Source organism: Haemorhous mexicanus, chromosome 1, assembly GCF_027477595.1.
Source record: "Haemorhous mexicanus isolate bHaeMex1 chromosome 1, bHaeMex1.pri, whole genome shotgun sequence".
NCBI classification, from domain to species: domain Eukaryota; kingdom Metazoa; phylum Chordata; class Aves; order Passeriformes; family Fringillidae; genus Haemorhous; species Haemorhous mexicanus.
The window spans coordinates 36020988-36040225 of record NC_082341.1 but is presented as its reverse complement, the minus strand read 5'-3'; the positions used below and the strand labels follow the sequence as shown (position 1 = coordinate 36040225).

The 19238-nt window shown below is 36.2% G+C and overlaps 1 protein-coding gene across 2 annotated transcripts in view; it reads left to right on the top strand.

The window, feature by feature from the left end:
- Nucleotides 1-19238, top strand: part of TBC1D5 (TBC1 domain family member 5) — a 317365-nt gene that overhangs the window by 190388 nt on the left and 107739 nt on the right. For both annotated transcript variants that reach the window (XM_059845995.1, XM_059845985.1), the window contains 3 exons: nucleotides 526-576; nucleotides 670-739; nucleotides 5969-6141. In XM_059845995.1, coding sequence (XP_059701978.1) covers nucleotides 526-576; nucleotides 670-739; nucleotides 5969-6141 — 294 coding nt within the window. The remainder of the gene's footprint in view (nucleotides 1-525; nucleotides 577-669; nucleotides 740-5968; nucleotides 6142-19238) is intronic.

The window sequence follows — 19238 nt, the reverse complement described above, 5'->3', positions numbered from 1 at the left end:
AATAACCATGTGTTATGTACAGCATTCTGTTCCATCCCCACTGAAAAAGTAGAGCTAAGCAGCAAAGTAGATGGAAAAGAGGTGCTGTCACTGATTAATTGCTGTTAAAGTACAATAAAAATACGGGCTATTAAAACAAAATAAATTAATGTTTTGATACTGCATATTTGACCAGTAACCATTTTTTTTTTTTTGTTTAGGATAAACAGTGATAGATTGTGCAGCAATCAATTATTCTAGATCAAGCATATTCAAATAATACATTGTGACATTCAGTAATTTGTTATTTGGAATAATTAGATGGTTACTTCATTGTAGTGCAGACAAGGCAGCTAATTTGTTTTTGATCTTTATAAAAAGGAAAGACTTCATTTGTTCAATGGAGTTGCTCTTTTTAATTAAAAAGGCTAGTTTTCTCATTTGCACTTTATATGAAAGTTGGCTTATAAATACATAATAGTACATGGAGAACGCTGACCAAAAATAAACATTCACATTTGGATTGTTCACTGTTGCCTTTTTCAGTGAGGAAATGAAAGTTCTTTTGAATCCTGAATATCTGGAACATGATGCCTAGTAAGTTTTAACAAGTTTCTTTACATTTAATTTGCTCTTATTTGTAATTGAGACCATTATTTAACACCAAGTTTCTGGGTTGTTCCCTTCCAGTGCAATGTTCACACGTCTTATGAAAACAGCAGAACATTGGTTTTCAACTTTTGAACATGACAGTCAGAAGGTAAATATTGCTTTAAAATTTACTTAGTGTGTTTTTAAGCAAATGTGATTTTAATATGATTGATGTTCTTTAAAGCAAGCTAGACATCTCTTAACTTAGTTAAAGGAGTCTCAAACAAGTTTACAGTCTTTAAAGGTTCTTCAGAATTTGCCCATAAGCGCTTGTGGAATGTCTTCAGGTGAGAGCCCCTATTTTTTGAAAGATCACTTGGTAATCTAAAGCCAAGTGTACAGGCATAGATTTTTCTGCACATAAGTGATATCCTTGCATAGCATTTGAAAGAGTGCCTGTCATAGGCACTTCTGTGTGCCAAAAACCCATGCAAATGTTATTTTAAATAAATGCCTGTAGGTAAAGTATTAAGACATGAATTATTTTCAGCTGTTTACAAACAATTTGCTTTGAAATCAAAACTTTACCCATAGACTGTCTGGCAAATGTCAGCGTGTCTCTTTCCCTGATATAATCCCTCCATTTCCTTAATTTTTTTTCTTAACCTTAGGATATTCAAACAGAGGAAATGTCTCTGCCTTCAGACCTCTGGTATATCTGAATGGACCCTACTGACTTTAGTATGTTGCTGCTTCCATAAAAAAGCTTTTGCAGTGTTCTGAGTTTAGTTGTACAGAACCCTCCTTTGCAGGGACCTTATAGAGACCATCTAGTCCTTGCCTGAATTTTTTCATGCATGGCAGGAAGGACAATTCCCTCAGTCAGTTGCTCAAGATTTCCTTTAATGACTTCTTTTCTTGTCTCTTTCCATCTTTGCGTTTCTCTTTTTTTTCATTCTGGAAGATTTTTTGTGTGATGGAGCGTATATGTGGAGGTTCTAGCAAGTGTTATGAAAAATATTATGGGTATTGCCAAGACTTTCAGTGTATTATATCCTAAAAGATTTGGCCTCCCAACTTAGTTTCAGTTTGATTCACCTGACTATTTTTCACATGGAACATGGGTGAGAATATTTAGAGTTAACAAAAACTTCTTGAGAATTCAGTTGGTTATAGATGTCCTTATGTGTGCACCTAAACCTATAGTTGCAAACTGTAATTAGGGAGTACTGATTTGAATGGTGGTTTTGTCAGTCTAATGAAGAAAAAGTTGTTCACCAAAGGCTCATTTAAAACCATCTATTTCCTTTAAATATTTAAAATATTATATATTTTATCAGATATGGAGCATTGTTGTCTTATGCTAAACTATCTACAGTTCTAAATTATTTGGGTTTTTATATAATTTCAGTAGCTAGGGATAAAGAATATGAGATACAAATTTTATGAAGTTACTACATCGGCACTTTTATTTCAGTAACAAGACTGTGAGATATGTTTCTCTGACTGTAGCTTTTCAAAATTCAGTGTATTCAAATGTATTTGTTCCAGTTTCTGTGACAAAGGTGGTAAAGTCTGAGGTTGAATTCTATTCCAGGAAATAAATAGGTCTGCTTACAGATTTGCAGTGCTTGGGTAGAAGGTGAAAGTTTACATTGCCCTTTGCAGTCCTTTCATGGCATAAAAAATTAACAGAGCAAAGCGAATGGATTAATATCTAGTTGTTTGTTTTTGTTCTTTGCAAACATGTATAATCTTTAATAATCCTTTCTTGTGCATACGCCTTTTACAATCGTGACTTTGAGGGTTAGCTACGTAGTAAAATGTGAATCTTCACAAAGGAAGCAATGAAAGTTGTGCTCTGAGAGATGTGTTACATTTTACAGCCTCTAACAGTTGTTTCCATTACTCCCAATTGCCATTAGAGGAGCTTCTCCAGCTACTCCATTCCCTAGTGGTTAATGAGAGAAATCTGTCCTCAGTTTATACTTGTACTATGTCCTAGCCTCTCTTTACTGCCGTAGCTTTTGTTTCCTAAATGCATGAGTATATAAATTGTATTAGTATCGACTACCAGCCATTCCAGTTTGTGTTGTGGTAGGTAATGTGAGAGCATTTGGTGACTCTGTTTCTAATACCTTGCTAAAGTTTTCAGCTGCATTTCATTGGTATTCATATTTAAACTGTTCTTAGGGGTGCTCTCCTATAAACAATACAGCACATTCTGAGCTGTCCCTCATTTTTTCTTTCTGTTGTGAACCACATTCTTTTAGTATTGATTGTTTGTATTTCCTGTTAGTAATAGATGACTAAACACATGTACTCAAATCTTTTTGCAAGATCTCAAGGCTCACAAAAAGAAAATGTGTGTTTTCTCTCACATGGCAAATAATAATGTAGTGAGTATGAGCAGGAGCACAGTATTGTGTTGTCCACTTGGCTTTAGGCACAAGCACTGTGAGTCATTTCTAGTTAAACATTTTGGCGGCTTGGTTTTATTAGTTTATTTGAACATCTTTCTGTTTGGGCTGTTTGTTTCACACCAGCTATGTGATTTTTGGAGCAATTTCAACTGACTAGAGGTATTGTCATTTTCTCAACCAAATTGCATGAGAGGAGAAAACAGACATGACTTTGTTGCACTCTAGTCTTCCGCTGAGCTTTGGTGGAGTACACGGAATCAGGAGGCATGGACAGGCAAGGCTGAGTTATTGGCTGCAGCTGCTTTCTCGCAGATTCTGTCATGCCTTGAAGATTTCTGTTAATAGGGTTAATTTCTGAGATGCTGATAAGCTGCATTTTGATGGATACCATTTACTTATCTTGTGCTTTTAGAAATGGCAAGCCAGCTTATACTATTGGATACACTTAGCCATGTTTGATAGTCAGTCAGTCTGACAGTCAGCAATGTGTCAGTGCTGCATTATGCCAAGGTGCACAAATGCTGCAAGTGACAAATAACTCCAATTTTGGCACAGTGGAAGCTTGCATTAGTTTTTGATATTCACAGTCTTTCGTCGCTTGAGCCAGGGTTTAATAATCTGTCTTGTAATTTTGTAAAGATGGCTTGAAACCCACAGACAACTAATGGTGTAAAGACTAAACTGAGTAATAGCTAGTCTTTTCATATTACAAGTTCAAATAAGCAGAGGGATTCTGATGTTGAGCTTTCCACATAAGGTTTTATGTCTATAATAAAGAAATGCTTAAAAACACAGGTCTTCAGAGTCATCGAAGTTCTGAATGCATGAAGTGGTAAAGCTGAGGTTAAAGTCAGTTTGAATAAACCACAATAAAGTTTATACCCCAGATGTGTGCCAAATGATAGAATATGCACAGTCTACAAATACGTAGAGTTACAGACTTTTATGATTGGTTTCAAAGATAAATCCATATGTTTATGAAAAAAAATAATATAGACTGACATTTAACATTAAGGCAATATTACCATATCAGGCTTTAAGAGTGGTTTTCTGTATAGAAGAAGATTAGTGGATACCTAAAATATTTTCAGTATTTTCCATTTTTGCATATGACCAAGAAAATAGGGAAATGGATCTAAAATTATAGGAAATAGCCATACAATGCAGAAACAAAACCTGGGGTACAAAGAATGCTACCCAGCTTGATAAGAAAGAATTTGCTAGAATAATTTTTAAAATAAGGTAGCAGAAATATCCTTTCTCAATGTACCTGCAGCTGTGAAGAAGTTTGGTATTTAACTAACAGCATTGCCTATTGGCGTCTAAGACACTATGTTTTATTTTAAATTCCTGTTTGTTAGAATAGCAAAGATTTTTTTAAAATACATGCTATGTCAGTGAGCCTTATTTGACAGTCTGAGAGAGCTTTTGTCAAGTGATTTGCTGGAGCATCTTAAATGAATATGTCTTGGTACCACGATGCCGTGGTTAAACTACCACACTATAATAGACAGATCAGTCCCTTCACTGCAATTGCCATAGCAAAGCAACAATTAAGCAGATTTTAAGATATATAATAATAATAATAATATAATTTATAATCAATCAGGTCCTTAAATACAAACATATTACCTGAAATCACTGCTCAACATCCTACCATATTTTCTGCAGTACAGAAATCGAATAATTAAGAAAACGTACTTCAAGCAAAGAAGATCAACACAAAAATAGACTTTTTGGTAGACATTATTAAATGTTTACTGCCCATTTTGATGTTAAACCATGTTGTAAGTAATTTTGAAATAACCATAGGAAATGACACGGGGAATAGCTTACACAACAAAAACAAACTTTCTTTGTTATTGAATGTTAAAAATAATTCTCTTTTCATAATATTGAAACAAGTGAATTTGTATCTAATCAATGTAGAGTGAAATGAAGCCTCCTGAAATTATTAACCCTTTGAGCTGGATAATGATTCTCTAATAATATAATATAGTGAGCAAAAGTGTAGAAAAACAGCAGCTGTTTTTTCAAACTGAAGCTTTTGGGTCAGGGGTCATGATGACAGATTGTTGCAAAGTCATTGCAAAATTCTTCTCTTCTTACTGTTCCAATTTTCCCTATTTTATAACCTTAACACTGTTCCTAACAGTTAATTTCTCTATTTGCCTGCCCCTGTCTTTCTCTTGATAAGTTTGACTTGTCCTTTTTTATTTTCAGTTCTCCTTTTTACATGTTTCCTATTCAGTGCAGTTCATTACTTGCTGTATGTCTTTCTAGCATTGTCTCTTTTTCAATAATACTTCACTCTTTTGCAAGAAGAATGAATTTAACGCAGTTCGTGTTCAAGGATGCTAATACTCCACTGGTTTTCACTTGATGTGGTTGTGTTGTAGATCATGGCATAGTTTGCACAGCCCTCAGGTCCAAGCAACTACTGTCTCATTGTTCTGTTTCTTTTTTCCTTTAGAAGTTTCTGATGCTTTATCAAAGCTGTGTAGGTTTTAAGGTAAAGCCACCAGATTTCTGTGCTAGGGAAGCCTGTTTAGAAAGATTGTTTGAAAATAAGTTACTTCCTATTTGGTATGCAATTTATTGTCCTCTGAGGGCATATATTCTCTACTGAGTTACCATTCATCTGCTTTATTCTGGACTGACTGAGACTGCTGATATTAAAGCTAAAATAAAGCTGTCAACACTTTGTCAGAGCATGAAAAGTAAAGCATGCACGTAAAAATTGATGTGCAGAATGACGGGCACTCCTTGGCACTCCTGGGAGGGGGAATCCCACAATACCTTCCACAGAAGTGGATGCTTGAGATTCCTCTTCTGCTGTAAAAGAAATGAGTTATTACTATGTTTATTTGGAAGACAGTGTTTGCAAGAAATGAAATCTCCTTCGCACAATCCCTTTAGATAGTAAGGCTTCATGATCTGGGTTTTTTTTTTCACCCTCTTATCTGTGTCTGCAGGAGAAAGATGTGATGATAACACCTATGCCCTTTGCAAGGCCACAGGACTTGGGTCCATCTATTGCTATTGTAGCAAAAGTAAATCAAATTCAGGATCATCTGCTGAAGAAACATGATATTGAGCTGTACATGCATCTGAACCGACTGGAAATTGCTCCACAGATTTATGGACTGTAAGTGTTTGCAAATCATTATTTAATTTAATTCCTTGGGGTTTTTGCTTCATTATATTCCCCTTAAATTTTGGATTAGAGGAATAGGACTAAAAAGAAGTACTTATCTCTTAGAACTTATTTGTTTTGCAGCATTACAGTAAATGCTACCCTACTGCTGCAGTTGTGACACTGGCATTTCCAGTGCAGATAAAGTCCATTCAACTGCATATTAGAGACCCTGATGAAGAAGACTCCTGTAATTTCTGAATCAAGTACAGAATCTACTTGGAGTTCTCCTGTAAGAACACATGGGATAATAGGACATAAAAAACTATTAGCATTGAGTGGTTTATTTACTTAATTTTATCACCAGTTTAACATCAGGGAACTTTTTCTTATTGTGTTTGGGGTTTTAGATGCTGGTAATACAGGGGGAGTGGCATGTTTAAAGTAAAGGCATAGGTATAATAAATTGTCTGTGTACAGAGTCAGCCCAAGTGTTCCCTTTTGCATGAAGCTGCTTCATATCCAGTCAGCTGACTGTGTATTGAACACCCCCATTCCAGGGGGGCTTACTGGGCCAGGTCTGACTTCAGGTGTGGCCTTATCTATGTGTTTGTGCAGCACTGAATCCAAACTATTTATAGCTGCTGTAGTCAGTCTGCCTCAACACAGAGTGTGCAATTGGTGTGAACCATGAGTAATAGTGAAACGACCATGGTTTTGAAAAAGAATCTTTCCTTCATTGTCTGGGATTCTAGAAATTTGATTCATTTTGGTCATTCCTTAAGGAGTTGGCAAGCCACGTATGCCATTGCAGGGACAGAGAAAATGACACTTGTTAATTTTGTTTTTGCAGCGATTTAAAGTAAGATTGATTTTACCTTAAATGAAAAAAAAGTTATAGGTGTGAATTTCCAAAGGCTGTTGTGGATTGTAACAACTCAATAGAAAAAAGAGAAAGGGAAGGAAAAGGTGACTGTGTAAGGTCAGGCCATAACTGCAATACTTAACACTAAAGTCTAATTTGATGTTACTGTAAAATGAAAAAGTGCTGCAACATAATATACCCTCAAGAGAAGAGTTGAGCTACTTATTAATAACTTACATTAAGAAGATTAATGTAATTCTACAAATCTTACTTAAATATACTTTATAGGTATGAGTTACCTATGGGGGGGAAAACAAGCCAAGTAAACTCAAATACAAAGAGGACAGATTGTCCTATTACAATATTTTTTGTATAGTGTATTTTGTTAATATCTTCACTAGTCTGGAAAAGAAAGCAAACATCCCTAATAAACTTTGGGGGTAGTAATGAATAAGTAGGCTGTATAAATATCAAGGCAAACAAAAATACATTGTTTCATTTATGAAGTCTTATGAAAACAAAGAGAGAATAAAATAAGTTAAACTTCAGAAATTTGCAAACAGATATTTTGGGGCAAAAATAATTTGAAATGTAGGTATTCACATCAGTTTAAGGTTTTGCCTTTCAGTAAGAGAAATAATTGGAAGAAAAAATTATATTTTAGCTCTAAACATAATATTATAATAACAGAGGAATTATTCAGTCTGATGTGGCATAAATAGAACTGAATCTGAATAAAGAAATTTACAGTTAAGAGAATGAATTATGAGAGAGAGAGCTTCAGGCTGACTATCAGGAAAACCTTACTAACAGGGAGCTGTTAGACTGTAAAATAATATATTAAAATTAACAAAGGAAAAGCCATCGGAATGGTTTAAAAACAGGCTTTGAAAAGCTCTCAGAAATGGGTGGTAGATAGCATAAAGACAGAGTCTGCATTGGTGGAAGAGGAAAGTAGGTTACCTGTGAGGTCATATCCTTCTCTGATTCCTGATTTGGTATTGACAGGAAAAAAAGAAAGGGAAAGGAGCATGACTGTGTTGTATTATTCTCACCTTTAATGATGTCTGAACTCCTCAGAGTAGTAATTTCCAGTAGTGAGCCCACTGACAGTCTGAGACACTGTATCTTTTCCTGTATTTAACATTTCTTGAACTAGAAACAGCATTTCTTAAACAACACTGTTTATCAATAATTGCTTAACCTAACCAAACTGCAGAATTCATCTGAGTTTTTTGTTAAGGTTTATTGTTTTGCTGAAGATTTACCAGCAATAAATATTCATCTGTCAGCCTTGATACCACTCATAAAATATACAAATGGTAGAAGGAAGACTGGGAACTTGCTTAAAAGATATTATGGTGTTCCTAGATCAACATGAAGGGCCTGTATTTAGTAGCAGTCTACCCTAATTTGCACAAGTTATAAAGTTCACTTATTTAAAATTTAGCATTTTATATTTTGCATCCTTCTATAACCTTCTGAGGCAACACAAAAACAATTCTTTGCATTTTTATACAGTTGATTCCATCCTTTGGTGTTTTCAAATGCTTCTTTTTATTTTTCAAACACTAGCAAGACTTGCTCTGCTGGCAGATCAGGCACCCCAGCTGGTTGTACATTTCCATGTTCAGAAACTGTCCTTTACAATACAGTGTGGTTATACACTTCCTGAGATTGTGCTTACCTGCTTACATGACCAAGGCATTTCAGTATGTGTGGTACAACCCATTAATTTTGGTTGCTGCCCAGTTTTGAAGTTTTAGCTCAAAGCAGTAGATTGCCTTCTCTTCCAGAGTGCAGCAGTGAACAGACTTCACATTCCCTGGCTGTCTCATTCCATTGCAGATGGGGAAGGGAACCCATTTAGGTTCAGCAAGGTATACTGGGTCCTGGCTGTGCTGTACTTCCATGCTCTGGAAGTTCAAGTTGATGTCACAGACAGCAGCAGTCTCGGCACAGGAATTTCTGTATTTGGAAATTTTGAGACTGCACTTTCATTCACTTGCAGTCAGCACTGCTTGTCCCTCTGATAATTATTCAGCTGCTATTAATATCAGCTGAAATTGAACCAGCAGTACAGAGATAAAGGGTTTCTGCCTTATCATTCCTTAGTCTTCTTTCTTTGCCTTGTCTCTAGCCTGGACCCCAAGATAATGTTTTGCAGAATAACAATGTTTCACTCTCTTGGTAGTACTGTGAATAGTCTAACCAAACTGTAATAATTATCTAATCATACCTAATTTTGTACTTTGTAAAGTCAAGTACAAGAATGGTTTGAAAATAAAATGGAATTGATTGCATTAATAGTTCAGTGACATGCTTCCTGATAATAAACCTTTCTCTAAACAAAAAGAAAAAATTGCTAGGATTGAACATAAAGACTGGATATTCCGAGGGGTTGACAGATTGAATATTCAGTTTAATTTTAAAATTAGAGGAGTTAACAATGATTAATGTCTTAGATTAACTGGTACTCTGATGTTAATTTCTTTGACCCTTACATCTAATTCAAGTTAAAGTACAAAATATTGCAAAATGATACTTCATTTTCCACAGTGGCCAGTGTTTGCAGGGGCAAATTAAGCAGGTTAGGCTCTCAGCTTGAGAAAGGACAGGGCTTGAGGAAAGTCTTTATATACCTGTATTTTAGAACGTTATCTTCTATTTAAAGGAATTTGTAGTCGGCAACTTCTTTTACATTTTGCTGAAAAGATGAATTATTTGGAAATATCCCACATAATATTATTACCACTTTATTTTATTTTATGTACTGAGGGAGAATTATATTGCACCAAATGAATTTCTCATGGAACTGCATGCAATAAGTACAGCCAGATCATGTAAATATATATGTGATACAGTTGTATAGAAATAGTACACAGAAAGACAATGACAAGGTATAAGAATAAAAAGCTTTATTTAAGAACAAAAATTAAATGTTGGCATATACTCACCAGCTTCTGCATCATAACACTGATGACAGTATTATGCTGGTAAAGCAAACTATTCCTAAGCACATATCCTGCAGACAGTAAAGCATGTGCAAAAGTGAGATTAAATATTTCATGGTGGCCTTAGCTCAGCACTGGGCGGTGATGTCTCTGCCTCGCGCTGCTGCTCTGCTCTGCGCTCACAGAGACACTGCCCACCACCCCTTGAGAGGCACTTGGGCTGCCACTGCCCCAGCACTTCAGCAGGAAAGCCCTCCTCAGGAAACTAATGAAGAAATGGAAAAAAGAGAAGGATGCAAACTAAGTTGCAAGGAACCAGACACGAGTGTAGATCTGAAGGTAGCGTTGGAAAGGTTATGCTACGGTGAAGTCAACAGCAGATGTGCTGTTCCACTATTACTATTCTTACTTGCTTTGCTGTGAGCACTGCTGTGGGGCATCCACCTGTTTTAGTTTCTCACCCATGCCATTATGGTACCAGGCAGTATTCTTTTGCGTAATCAGATTGGTCTCTGGAGGGAGAATTTAAAGGATTTTACTTGTAGAGTAAAGGAACATAAATCACATTCATTGTATCAAAAAAAAAAATAATAATCCTACTAGTTATCTTATTAGAATAAGAAATCTTTATGATCTACAGAAAAAGTAGGTCAAAGATCAGTATTGCTGAGGAGAATTTCTCAGATCATGCAGGATGCCTGAGTTTATCTTGGATTCTCACACCAAAAGAAAATGAGATAGTATATGACATGGTCCAAAACTATTGCATTTCCTGTGTAGCTTTTAATCCAGTGTCATCAATCAATTGGACAGCAATTACACTGAAAGCAACTTGGAGGTATTGTGCATGTAGTAGAGGAGCCACCAAAATCTGGCCTTGTTATTAAAAGGCAAGTATCTGGCAGTGAGTATCTAGAAATGGGTAAGACCAAGCAAATACAAAGTCTTTCTGAACAAAGCAGTAATTCTCATTTGAATGTCCAGGACCAAATTAATCATTAACTTAGTATCTGGAATTGCTGTTGATTTCCAGTACTTATTTTCTGTTTGAATTAAATGAAGCTTTATATATAAAACAGATTTTAATGGACTGTAAATCCCAGCTTGTCTCTCAGTAGACAACTTGTTGAGGATTTAGTGCCAGGTGACCAGGCTTTTCTAAGAAATGTTGATGTCCACTGTTGGTCCCACAAATTACAAGATACATTCTTACTGGATTTTTAAATAGAGCTTTTGGGGACTGACTCAGGCATCTGAAGATGGTACTATGAATCCTGTCTTGCATAATGAAAAAAGTACTGTAAGAGGAAACCTTTCTCAGTTAGCTGACAGAAGGAAACATCTGAAGCTGCTTTAGAAAGCTACCATGTATTTTAATGGAGACAGGGATTGCCTCAGCTACTTCTGCCATACCAATTGTACTGCAGTGGTTTTCTAATTCTAATTACTTCCTCTTTGCAAATAAGCAAGGACAATTCTTGAAGATCAGGGTAGGTATCTCACCTTAGGCAGCAAGCAAATCCTGATTAACTCTAAAAGCTGCTTTTCTTCTGTTTTGAAGTAAGGCTACTCACACTTTTGTGCTCTTAAATGATAGATATCTGTTCCTCATTGCTGAGTTCCTCAAAAAGCTTTCTAGTTCATTGATTTAAAAAATGTGTATTTCATTTAGTGCTGATTCTTGTTGTGTATTAGGTTAAAAATTACAGTATGATGAACTTGTGATTTTGTCCTTTTTTCCAACTGTCAAAAATAGTATTCTAGTTTGACTCTAAGATTTTAATATGTAAATACTGTAAAAGACCACTCTATAAACAGAATGAAGGATTGGTTGAGGTGTCAAAAGTGTTTGTCAGAGTTTTACTCTCCTGCTGCATAATTATGTGCTGAGATGATAATGAGTAGTACTGGATGTCTGTGAGGATGGAATGCAGATTTGTCGTTTTGATGCTCCTTGATGCAGGTGATGTGCTTCCCATATGAAGTACAGGGAGTTATCTTTATCTGGGAAGGAAACAAGCAAGAAAGCTTCCATTTTAACTTTTGTTGCATACCCTGAAAAGAAAAAATCTAGTAGCATTAAACATAAATAGGCTTAGAGACCACTGGATTTGAATAGAATTAGTATCTTCTTAAATCTGTGATGAATTTAGTAGGAATATAGACAGGTGCTTGGAAGGTTGTCTTTGTCCTTTTTGTCTGTTTGTTCTTCCTTTGCTTTTTTAGTTTTTGGTTGTTTTTTTTTTTTAGCTTACATAACTGTAGCTGTTGACTATAAAAGTAGAACAATGTCTAGAGAAGTTCTACTCAAATAAAGAATTTAAGGTGTCATATATCAAGTATTTACCTCCCTTTTATTTTCTTTATACTTAAATCACAGCAGCTGTTCAGGTTACCTAGGTACTGTTTAAATTAGTGCATCATTTTGTTTCTTTCAATGACATGGAACTTAGTCTACAAAACGTATCTTTGGAACGGGTACAAAAAAGGCAATAAGTAGGTCAAGGAACTGTTGCAGAAAGTAATTATCTCAACGTATGCCTAAAAAATGAAACTGTGCTAACGTGCCCATGCTGACATGATGTTAGGAGGCAAAATACAGCACTTTGGACTTAAGCATTTGCTAGTAACCAAGACATTTCCTGTAGAATCCAGTCCTGTAGATAATTCATGTATTGGTTAAGCAGTGCTCCATCCTCACTGCTTATTCTTACTGAGTCTGTATGAATCAAGTTGGTATGGGCATGCAATCACATGTGACTAGCAACTCCTTAATTTTCCTGTGAAGACATACCTTCAGAAATCATAATGAAGTATTGAAGAGAGCCATGTGCACCATCCAGCAGGGAAAGATCACCCTGACATCAGTCCTTTAGACAAAAATCAATGTCCAAAAGTTGTCTGAAGGCTAACAGAAGCATCTCAAAATCTTTTGTGTCATCTTGATGCGCGTAAAAAAGAGACGCACAAAGCAGACCTTCTGCTACAATCCAACAAGACCAATGGTAAGGGATAGTAAACACAATTTAATGAGTAAAGTATAAAATTTAGAAGTAATACCAAACTAGGATCCAGTGGGTAATGCAGCTAAGAAAATTTTGTGTGAAATCTTTAAACAGATCAGCATGAAATACTTAAATGCATAATGTTGGCCTGGTGGAAGCAGAGGTAATCTCATTAAAAAACACCTAAGGTTTTAATACTTGGTCATTATTCCATGTCAGAACAAACTAGGCCGTTTTGGATTTTTCTAGGTGAGGGGAAGGATGAGAAGGAATTGCATTTGAGAAAAAAGGAATTGGTCGTGAACTGCCGTGAGGTGTGGGATGTCAACTTTAGGGATAGCACAGTCTTCAGTCTGAGTTTCCCTTAGCCTAGGACATGTTAATCATCTGTCTCTTCAGGGTCGTTTTCATCTGAGTTCTTCATTTTAGCAGAAAATTATATCCTGAAACCACAATTCATCACTAATGAAAATGTTGTTGAAAATTAGTGAAATAGTAATTCTGTAGGAATATGGCCAGTCTGCATTTTCTCTAAAAGCATCTGATTGCCCAGTAGAATGCAGTTAATTGGGAATATATTGCAGTATATTGTGTCAGCATTGGGAAGAATTCTTCCTTTTTGGGTTTTCTCCGCACCCAAGTAATAATTCACCAGGTAGTCAAGTCACTCTGCTTCCACTTCAGATACCAAGATTAGTTCTTGAAGAGTCATTTTTACCCTTATAGACAGTGCTCTCCCTGCCCTTCAGCCTAACCAGATGTTACAGATTGAGATGAGGGATTTGGGTGAGGGAGGGGCAAAAGGTGGGGAATCCTACCCATATAATTCCCCTTACATGTTCTGAATTTCCTCTGGCAGTTGTTTTGTTGGGAGTTTTTGAGTTAGAAAGATTCATAACAGAGTTGGAAGTCCATGCAACAGTGAAAGATCCTGCGCTGAAAATAATGCAACAGTCTGTCCTAATTTTTAAAATGGGTGAGCTGGATAGTAGTTCTCCATGACCTTGTGAACCTCTTTCCAACATCTTGTTAGAATCATAGAAGCCTCATCAATAAAAAAGAAATCTTGTTCCAAATAGGTGCACGCCTTGAGTATCTTTTCTGGTTCTGATGTGGTTTTGAGCAAGAATTTTTAAAAGTACCCTATGAAATATTAAAGCAAGCCATCCATATCCAAAGAATAAAATCCATTAACGCAGGTCACAGGAATAGGTTGCTCAAGAGTAGTGCTGTTAATTAGGATGCACAATTTTGTGTAACTTTTGCATATTGTATGAATTCACAATATTTTAGTCTAGGTAAAGCATGAAAAATTATGTTTGAGAAACATTTCTAAGAATAGAATTATTTCATTGAAGTAAAGCTGTAAAAATGGGGATGATATTTCATTACACCTCATACTGAATATAATAGCAAGAGGCCCTAAAGGGTTAAGGTACATTACTTAGCAGGAAGACTCCACAGATTTTGGCAAGAAGAGAAAAATCTGTGCACAGCATTGCAAAACAGAATTGCCTAGTGAAAAAGAACAAAAGCAGACAAGAGCAGGAGCTTTTTTCCAGTACATATTTTGAAATCAATGAACGAGTCATACGTGAATCTTTACAGAAAGCCAAGGGTGCTACCCTTCTATATTCTTTCTCTGAAAACACTCTCAGCACAGCATTTGCAGCTTAGTATTGACTGCCAGTGATGACTTCCTTGAACTTCCAGATAGCACTGTTTCTAAGGAAAAAAGGCCATGGATGCACCTAGACTTTGTTGTTCACTATGGAATGTATTGATAGCAGAACAGCAATTCTTCCCAAATTTCAGAGAAGCAAAATGACATCACCCAATATAACATCAGCTTGAGAAGTCCATGAGAGAGCACTGCCTTTCATAGACCTTTATACTGTCATCTGTCACTTTTAATGATCTGCTTTTCTTTACTTCTTATCACCTTATTTGAAATTAGGACCATGGTTAGCATACTTCCTTTAATTAGCTTTTATACACTTTTTTGTTTGAAGAGGTGTCCAATACAATGATCTTTGAATGCCACAGAAGCAATATCTTTTGCTCGTGGTATTGAGAAAGGGGAGAGAGAAAAGAAATCTCTTTTTTTTCTGGTTTTTAAGTTCACAATATAATATAATGCAGAAAATATGAGATAATGAAACTCCTTCAGCTTCTGACTGCTTGTTACTCCTACCAGTAATGCTACCAGGCTTTTTTTCACAGAAGTGGAGACGTTAGTAAAATATATTTTCATACTTTGGATAAATCTATACACATACCCACATGTGCAGTGTGGCAGCAGAACTGTGTAACATGTCATATGTTATGAAATATCTTTACAGTGTTTAACTCAAAATTCCACACATCTAAATGGAGTCTTTAGTTGTGTACAGCACACACAGTGAATGTCGTGCGAGCTGTTAGAGTCTAAGCTTGGGCCTTGCAGTTTATTCTATTTCTAGTGAGCACATTTAGGAATGACATGAAAAATCAGTAATATCAGGTTCAGGGTTTTTTTTACTAATGGAAATACAGCTGGCTAGAAGTATATAGGACATTTTGAATCAAAGAATTCTCATTGTCTTACTTATCTATGAGAGAAATCACAAAAGAGTACTGTCAACAGAAGAAAACAGTCCTTGCAGAAAACTTACAACATAATAGCATGCTTAATATCTAGAAACATTAATGATGATGGTTATATTTGTATAGACTGAGCGGTAGGGAAGATAATGGCATCTTTGACTTTAGCATTCATATATTAGTATTAATGGTTTGACATGCTACTTATTGAAAAGCTGTTTAAAATAATTGAAATAGATTTAATTCTCTTTTTTCTTACTTCAATAATTGTAATCAGAAAAACCTTTTTAATGGTGTAATCCCAAATCCAGCTGAAGTACGTAGTTATACATCCTGCTTTAATGTACGTCTGAGCTCTGGGGCTCTCATGCTGAAACATATTCCCTGATTTATCTTCTGTCTAAACTATTTCTTACATTATGACTCTGTGCTGCAGCCTTTGATATTCCCTGTGACATCATGAGACAGCTGTGTTACATTGTGTTTAAGCAGTACTAAACCTTTAAACTTTAAACGAATATTTTTCTTCTCAGAGGTATAAATAGAATATGTAATAAGCATCTGTGGGATATGCAATTAATGTCACTTGTGAGGAAAGGCCTTCATGATGCACTTGGGTTTTGGCACTCTTAAATTATGAGCTCTTTACTACACTCATGGGATAAATTCCATATCCCCCAGATGCTTATTATGTATCTTCCATCTCCCTTAATTCCTATTAGCTGGATTAGTAGTTGTTGTGATGTTGAGGTTTATGGTAATTTAACTGGGGTGGTTCTCAGTGATCAATAAATAAACTTCAAAAGTTTAGTAATTTTTATTTTCTAGCAATTCCAGTGTGTATAGCTGTAACAGTTTACATTAAGTGCTAGTTGGATATAGCAAAAACTTTGGTCATCTGTACATACTGGTCTATCCATTACCTAAATTTAAAAAAAAACAAGCAAATTTATAAAAGCAAAATATTTCAATAGGAGAAGATGAGCTGAGTTGCAATGTTGTGGTGTGACCAATATTACCTTCAACACCGACAAATGTTAAAAAAAAAAATAGTTTACATAGAGAAAAAATATTTTTTGCTAAATGACGATATTATTAATGTTCTAGTCACAGTCATTATCTGGAGAGTTTGTCAAACTGGTACAGAATGGCCTAGATTAGTTGTCAGCTCAGGAGCAAATAAGATTTTTAAAAGACTCAATAAAGTCCAGTGATTAATTGCTATATATTCTGATTCATGCCTATCCCATTTTATCTAATTTAATAAAAGTCTAAAATGATGATTAATCCTTTCACATCAGCAGTTGCTGGTACATCCATTACATGTCCAATCTGAATTCCTCTGCCAAGGAGTTAACTACTATTTTGAACTTGGTGTGAAAAATATCATTATAAATTTCATTAACCTGATCATCAAATTTAAAAAAGTCAACTCGTAAAATCCATTACTACATATCATGCATCGAAGATTAAAAACTGGTCCTTAGTGGGCAGGAATAGCCAGGATTTAATTCCCACAGCATATGTTTAAAGTGCTCATACGACATTATTGTATCTGTAATTATCAGAATTTTATGTTTATTAACCCAAGTGAATTAAGAATCTTGTTTTGCGTAGAATTTAGCATGCGTGTTAAATTGACCATTAATTCAGAGCTTATCAATGTATACTTATTTACCACAAATGCAAAGATACTTGTTTAACATATTGTAATCCTTTTATTTTTTAGAGGATTGCCTTCCTTTAATTTTTCCTTCTCGAACACAATAATTTATTTTTTCAGTGCTTTCAGTTGGGTGTCTTGGTGTGGATCCCCGTGGGTGACAGTGGTATAAATTTTACTTCAAGTAGTCCTTCTGTGGGAAATTTGGAGTATTTCAAGTTAGCACTATGTCTCAACCATAACTATAACTGCATCTTACTCTGCACCAAGGTGGTTTTTCCCATCCATGGTTAGATCTGAGAGACCTCTCCGTGCTGTATGGTAAACGTGCCTCAGCCCAGAAATACCCGCAAAGCCTTGCAGATTCAAGGTGGGTTTGTCATTTATTTTTGGGAGGCTTGCTCAAGATGGAAATTCACTAAATGCATGAAAAACAGTGAGAAGAGCTCAGAGAATCTGAATTCCCCCATCCTGGTGCTGGGGCAAGGCATGGAGTACCAGCAGTTCCTTAAGGAACGGCAGCCCCAGCCTGGCCAGTGCCCCAGCAAACCCTGCCTAAGCTGTGCCCAAGGGGTAAATGCTTTTTTTTAGTGTATGGAATGCACCATAGGAAAATCCAGAAAGTAGCTGTGACAGACAGCTGTTCTCTGGTTTGTTTTTCACTTGTGGCTGCAAGCTGCAGACCCATTGTTGGCTCCTGGTAGAAGGATGAAAGTCACAGGGTATGAGAAAATAGTGGGGGGTTTGCCAAACCAAAACCATCACTATTTTACTATTTTTTTTATTTTCTTTATTGGCACAAATGTGAAAATGCACCTCCCTTCTGAAAGAGGTTTGCCTGCAGGATCCGCTGGGGCTGCAGCTGTAAAATGGGGGCACGGCAGGTGCTGGATGGTGATGCCCCTGCAAGCTGCGGCTGCGGCTCTGCCCGCTGCACTTGGCACAGCCCGAGGCTGAGGTGCTTCAGCCTGGCACAACTGTCATTACGTGCTGCAGGGAGCTGTGCAGCTTCACAGCTTGGTGTAGTTTCACCTCACACATCCCTCCTTGGCCCGTCCTAATGGCTTTGCCCATCTACCTTGCCCCTGCTTAGGTGTTCTGCAGAAACAACATTCCATGTTGCAAAACATTTCTTCATGAAAAGGGTTGTCAAACACTGGAATGGGCTGCCCAGGGAAATAGTGGGATTGCCATGCCTGGAGGTATTTAAGAGTGGTGTAGATGTGGCACTTAGGGACCTGGTTTTGTCGTGGACTTGGCAGTGCTAGGTTGGACTTGATGATCTTAGAGGTCTTTTCCAACCTCAGTGATAATACAATTCCATTTAAAAAATTAAATTAGAAAGAGTGGGAAGGCCCTTTTTTATCTACAGCATATCTACTTGGTGGAACATGTTTTTCTCCCTCCATTTGCAGACAACTAGCATCATTATTTCAATACCTAGCCATGGCAGTGCAAAAGTGTTTCAAAACAGCCAGATGAATCATCAGAGATGTATATCACATACTCAGATTATCAGGTGTTGGACTTGGAAATGCACATTTGCACCATAGTACAGCTTAGGTTCTACTCATAAAATGAAAAAAGGAGAGCACCTAGATGATTTTAGTCTTGGATGGACCAAAATTTATTTCTAAGACTCACCTTTAAATTTAAAAAAATTGTCCATTGTAAAATCACTGCCTTTAACAAACTTATTCATTAAATTAGCTGTAACTTATCTTTTGATCCATCTTTGATCTAATTTATCTTTTGGTCTATTAGATGTTGGAATTAGAGCAGCTTTTTCTTCTAGGAAATGGTTTAAATAATCTGTCTGCAGGATTTCACATAAACACCAGCATGAGTAAAAAATCCTCAATAGAGGTTGCAGGTGAATGTATGTGGTGTAGTAATGACTCCCAAAAATTTGTCTCTATACTTGATGGGCTGGAATAATACCCAGCTATATTTCATAGGGTCCTTCCTATAAAATCTCATCAATTGTATCAATTTATGGACATTATAGAGACTTGTTTTCTTAACTTTGTGGAAGAGTT